The sequence below is a fragment of the Elephantulus edwardii genome, unplaced genomic scaffold, assembly GCF_000299155.1.
Source record: "Elephantulus edwardii isolate Elephantulus edwardi_28Jun2011 unplaced genomic scaffold, EleEdw1.0 scaffold00022, whole genome shotgun sequence".
Lineage (NCBI taxonomy): Eukaryota > Metazoa > Chordata > Mammalia > Macroscelidea > Macroscelididae > Elephantulus > Elephantulus edwardii.
In genome coordinates this window covers 1,225,411-1,231,680 of record NW_006399772.1, presented here as the reverse complement: position 1 = coordinate 1,231,680, position 6,270 = coordinate 1,225,411, and the positions used below count along the sequence as shown (strand labels likewise).

Genomic DNA, 6,270 nt, shown 5'->3' with positions numbered 1-6,270 from the left:
TCTCCAACCCAGATGGAGTAAGAAGATACGCTTGCTAATTGTTGTTGTTGTTATGTGCCGTCGAGTCACTTGTGACTCATAGCGACCCTATGTATAACAGCTCTAAACTCTGCTCTGTCCTGTGCCAATCTCACTGTCTCTGACACACTCATCTTGATTGCCCCAGTCACTGAATCAACCCATCTCCCAGAGTGCCTTCCCCTCCTGTGCCTGCCCTCCACCCTCCCAAGCATGATGTCCCTCTCTCTCCAGGGATCGGTCCCTCCTTATAACATGACCAAAGTATGTCAGACGAAGCCTTCAAATCCTTGCCTCCAAGGAGCAGCCCAGTTTAACCCTCTCCAGGATAAATCTGTTTGTTTTCTTAGCAGTCCATGGCACTCTCAGCACTCTTCTCCAACACTAAACTCAAAAACATCAATTCTCCGTCTATCCTCCTTGGTCATTATCCAGCCCTCTGACGCATAACAAGTGATTGCAAAGACCATGGGCTGTACCAGACGCACCTTCGTCTCCAGAGACACATCGTTGCTCTTGAGTATTTTAGAGAGGTCCCTAACAGCAGACTGTCCCATCACAATATGTCTTTTAATTTCCTGGCCGCTGGTGCCAAGAGTGTTGATTGTGGAGTCAAGCAAACTAAAGCTGTGAACAATCTCAATCTCTTTGTCATCCATCCTGTTGCTGCCAATTTGTCCAGTGGTGAGAATCTTTATCTTCTTGACATTGAGCCTCAATTCATATTGAAGGTTTCAGTCCCTGACCCTCAGCAACAAGCGCTTTAGGTCCTCCTCAGTTTCAGCAAGCACGGTTGTGTCATCTGCATAACGCAGATTGCTGCTAATATACTTCTAAAAACCAGTTAATGAAAATCCTATGGAGCCAAATAGTCTGATCCAAACTTAGTGATGACAGTGCAGAGCCTGGCGATGTTACGTCCTACTGAGATGAAGAAGCAAAGCACCGGGAGCCAACTTGAGGGCAGCTAACAACAGGGTGGGAATATGTCCAAAAAACAAGGGTTCAATGGTTGATGTATTAGTTGTCTTCCTTGTTGTATGCCTTTAATAGATATGTTTTTACCATAATAATCAGACCTTTGTAATCATTGTGGGTTTTTTTGTTAATTTTCCTATTCACATAACACATTTTTGGACTAAAGAGAAATAATTTTTAAAAGTTGTGTGTTCAGTCCCTTTTTTTGTCTGGCACTACCTTCTGATAGTTTTCTCTCACTCAGACACATTAAAACTTTTGCTAACTAACTATTTAGTCTTTCTTATTTTACTTTATTATTTTTTGCACATGTGCCATCAAATCAGATCTGACTGGTACGGGAGGAGATTGTCCCTCCTTTCCCAGCAGATCATCTGGTGGATTTGAACTGCATACCTCTTGGATTGTAGTGCAGCTTCTTGCTGCTAAGCCACCAGAGCTCCCTTTAAGTCTTTTTTTTTTTAAGGTTCTTACTTCTTATTTTTTGGTAAACTCTTTTCACCATACTGTCGCTTAGAACTCCAAACTCATTGTCGTTGAGTTGGAACCAATTCATAGTGGACCCTCCATTGGCTCTCTAAGGTTGTATATCACGTGACAGGAGATTGCCCATCTTTCTTTCAAAGCTGGCCTTTGGGTTAGCAGCACTTCCCTCTACAGATTGTTGTTGTTATTGTTATGTGGCGTCCAGCTGACTATGACTCATAGCAATCCTTGGCACAATAGCTCTGAACCCTGCTCAATCTCACTGTCAGTGACACACCTACCCTCATTACCCCAGTTATTGTATCAATCCATCCCATCTGGGATCTTCCTCTCCTACACTGTCCATGGACCCTTCCAAGCATAGTATCCTTCTCCAAAGACTGGTCCCCCCCGGCTAAATGCCCAAAGTGTGTGAGATAGAGCCTCAATACCCTTACCTCCAAGGAACAGGTTGGTTTCACTCTCTCCTGTTAGTTTTCTTGGCAGTCGATGGTATGTTCAAAACTCTTCTCAAGCACCACAACTCGAAGGCATCAATTCATCTTCTGTCGTCCTTAGTCATTGTTCAGCTCTCTGATGCCTAGCAAGTAATAGCAAAAACTCTGTTCTGAATCAGGCACACCTTATTCTCTAGACTGACATATTTTCTTTACTCTTCTGCACTCTGGAGACTTCTCTGACAACAGGTTTTCCTAATGTAACTTTTCTTTTTATTTCCTAAATACAGGTGCCAAGATTGTTACTTGTGGAAGTGAGCAGGCCAAAATTGTTAACAATCTCAAACTCTTTTCCATCCATCATGATGCTGTTAATTGACCAAGTGGTGAGAATCTTCCTTTTCTTGATGTTCAGCTTCAATCCATATTGAAGACTATACAGTCCTTGAACCTCTGCAGCATAAATTCAAATTATTTAAACATATAGTATAATTTTAAAATTTAATATCCTGAATGTTCAGCAGGCAAAACTGATTGAACCATCTAATTGACATTTGTTTAGGTCTCAGACCCTGTTGTAACTTCTCTATAGTCATGCAGAGTACCTTAAGCTGTCTATTTGCCAGGAAGGGAAAAGCATCTTTCATTGAATTAGCATTTGTCTTAGTCATATGTAAACTATACCTTAAGTTGTCTGTTTACTGGGAGGGGAAATGCATCTTGCTTGAATCAGCATTTACTCTGAAAAATTGTTTTTCTCTGTCAAATGTAAACATATCACAAGTTATCTGTTCACTAGTAAATGTATGTAGATTGTTCTTTTGAGTGTACATATCCTGTAGCTTTTGAACTAGAGATGATGATGATGATGATGATGATGATGATGATGATGTTGTTAGGTGCTGTCAAAAAGAGTATGACTCCTAGCGACCTTTTGAACAGCCAACCTGAAATCTGCCCTATCTTGTGCCATCCTCACCATCTCAGAGACACTAGAACCCATTGCTGAAGTCACAGTGTCAATCCATTTCTTTGGGGGGCTTTCCTTTACTTTCTGGACTCTCCATATTTCTAAGCATGATGTCTCTTTCTGTCACTGTCCCTTTGTCAGCAGAAGTAGCAACACCTGATGGGGGTAAGAACAATGGAGGCATGCCACTCCGGGAGTGCTGCAGAGAGCCCACTCAACTTTATTGGGGGTTACAGTGTGCTTATATACAGGCGAGTCAACAAGAAGACAGGATGGGGTGGATTCGTAGGTGTGGAGTATGTGGTTTGGACAGGAGAACCTCAGCCCAGTGCAGACCACTCCCAGCTTAACAGATGTGGCAGTTATCTTTCCTGGTGGCAAGTTTTCTCAAGCCGGCACAGCCAAACACAGAAGAGCTTTGTCTATCCCATATTAAGAGCTGATGGGTCAGATAGGCTTGCAGTTATTCAGAGTTAGGCAATCTGCTCTGGCCAGAGGCCTCCTCCTCCTCCCCCAAATTCCCCAACACATTTCCAAGAAATAGCTTCACCTAGCTACATGTCCAAAGTATGAAAGATGACACTTTACTATCTTTGCCTCCAATGGACACCCTGGCCTCATCCTTTCTGGGATATATATGTTTATTTTCTTGGCAGTGCATGGAATATTCAGGACTCCTCTCTAACATCACAACTAAAAGGCATCAATTTTTTTTTCTGTAATCTTTATTCATTGTCTAACTCCCTAATGCATAGCAAATGATTCAAAAGGCCATGGCCTGAATCAGATGCATCTTCATCTTCAAACTGACATCTTTGCTCTTTAGTATTTTGGAGAAATCCCTGACAGCTGATTGTGAAATTCAGTATGTGTCTTGATTTTCTGACTGCTCATACCAAGGGTCTTTGCAATTACTTGCTATGCATCAAAGAGCAAGACAATGACTAAGGATGATGGGAGAAGAATCAATACCTTTGAGCTATGGTGCTGGAGAAGAGTATTGAATATACGATGGACTGCTAAGAAAACAAACAGATTCATCCGGAAGAGGGTGAAACCAGGCTGCTCCTTGGAGGCAAGGATTCTGAAGCTTTGTTTCACATACTTTGGACATGGTGCAAGGAAGGACCTGTCCTTGGAGAGGGACAGAAAACTTGGAAGGAAGGAGGGACAGCACAAGAGAGGAAGTCTCTGAATAAAATGAATTGACTCAGTGACTGAGTGTTGGGGATAGGTGTGTCAAAGACCATGAAGTTGGCTTAAGAGAGGGCAGGGTTCAGGGCTGTTGTACATAAAGTTGTTATGAGTCACAAGAGACTTGACGGCACATAACAATGACAACAGTACCAACAGTGTTGATTGTTGATGAAATTATTAACAGTTTCAATCTTTTCTCCATCTGACATAATGTTGACAGCTGGGCCTGTGGTGAGGATCTTTGTCTTCTTCTTTTTTTTTTTTTATCTTTGTCTTCTTAATGTTGAGATGTAATCCATACTGAAGACTGTCGTCATTGATCTTCTGGGGAAACTGTTTCATATCCTTCTCGCTTTCAGCAACAAAAGTTTTGTCATCAGCATAATGTGGGTTGTTGATGAGTCTTGGTAACCTGTTAAGAATATTACCACCTACTTCCCAGGAGTCTTCTCAGAGTCGAGTCGTGAGCCGCCTGAGGCCGTGATTGGCTGGAGAGCCGGCGGCACGCGGAGGGCCGAGGAGGTATCTCTGTTGCGACAGAAGCCAAGCGCCGAGGCCCTGTGAGCGCTGCGAGGGATCTTGGAGGAAGGGTGCCAGCCGGCTCCCTGAAAGGTCCATAACACATCACAAAGGTTCATCACCATGCCCTCTGATCTGGCCAAGAAAAAGGCAGCCAAAAAGAAGGAAGCTGCTAAAGCTCGACAGCGACCCAGGAAAGGACATGAAGAAAACGGAGATGCTGCTATAAAACCACAGATGGCAAAGAAGAATTTGGAGGCCAACGGCAGAGAGGCCACAGAAGTAGATTTGCTGACCAAGGAGCTAGAAGACTTTGAATTGAAGAAGGCTGCAGCTCGAGCTGTCACTGGCGTCCTAGCCTCTCACCCCAACAGTACTGATGTCCACATTATCAACCTCTCACTCACCTTTCATGGTCAAGAGCTGCTCAGTGACACCAAACTGGAACTGAACTCAGGCAGACGCTATGGTCTTATCGGCTTAAATGGAATTGGAAAGTCCATGCTGCTCTCTGCTATTGGAAAACGAGAAGTGCCCATCCCTGAGCATATTGACATCTATCATCTGACTAGAGAGATGCCACCTAGTGATAAGACACCCTTGGAGTGTGTGATGGAAGTGGACACAGAGAGGGCCATGCTGGAGCAGGAAGCTGAGCGGCTTGCACATGAGGATGCGGAATGTGAGAAGCTGATGGAGCTGTATGAGCGCCTGGAAGAGCTGGATGCTGACAAGGCAGAGATGAGGGCCTCCAGGATTCTGCATGGACTGGGCTTCACACCTGCCATGCAGCGCAAGAAGCTTAAAGACTTCAGCGGGGGCTGGAGGATGAGGGTCGCCCTTGCCAGAGCCCTCTTTATTCGGCCCTTCATGCTGCTGCTGGATGAGCCCACCAATCACTTGGACCTCGATGCTTGTGTGTGGTTAGAAGAAGAACTAAAAACTTTTAAGCGTATACTGGTCCTCGTCTCCCATTCCCAAGATTTTCTGAATGGTGTCTGTACCAACATCATTCACATGCACAACAAGAAACTGAAGTATTATACGGGTAACTATGATCAGTATGTGAAGACGCGGCTGGAACTTGAGGAGAACCAGATGAAGCGCTTCCACTGGGAGCAGGACCAGATTGCACACATGAAGAACTACATTGCTAGGTTTGGCCATGGCAGTGCCAAGCTGACACGGCAAGCCCAGAGCAAAGAAAAGACACTACAGAAAATGATGGCCTCAGGTCTGACAGAACGAGTTGTGAGTGACAAGACATTATCCTTTTATTTCCCACCATGTGGCAAGATCCCTCCACCGGTCATTATGGTACAAAATGTGAGCTTCAAGTATACAAAAGATGGGCCTTGCATCTACAACAACCTAGAGTCTGGTATTGACCTCGACACACGAGTGGCTCTGGTAGGGCCCAATGGAGCAGGGAAGTCAACGCTTTTGAAACTGTTAACTGGAGAGTTACTTCCCACAGATGGAATGATCCGAAAACACTCTCATGTCAAGATAGGGCGTTATCATCAGCATTTGCAAGAACAATTGGACTTAGACCTCTCCCCTCTGGAGTACATGATGAAGTGCTACCCAGAAATCAAAGAGAAGGAAGAAATGAGGAAGATCATTGGGCGATACGGTCTTACTGGAAAACAGCAGGTGAGCCCA

At 44.3% G+C, this 6,270-nt stretch overlaps 1 protein-coding gene across 1 annotated transcript in view; it reads left to right on the top strand.

Moving 5' to 3' along the window:
• Positions 1-4,728: 4,728 nt before the first annotated feature.
• LOC102857892 (ATP-binding cassette sub-family F member 2-like) overlaps positions 4,729-6,270 on the top strand; it is a 19,537-nt gene continuing 17,995 nt past the window's right edge. The window contains exon 1 of the mRNA XM_006882675.1: positions 4,729-6,265. Within this exon, the coding sequence (XP_006882737.1) occupies positions 4,729-6,265 (1,537 nt within the window). The remainder of the gene's footprint in view (positions 6,266-6,270) is intronic.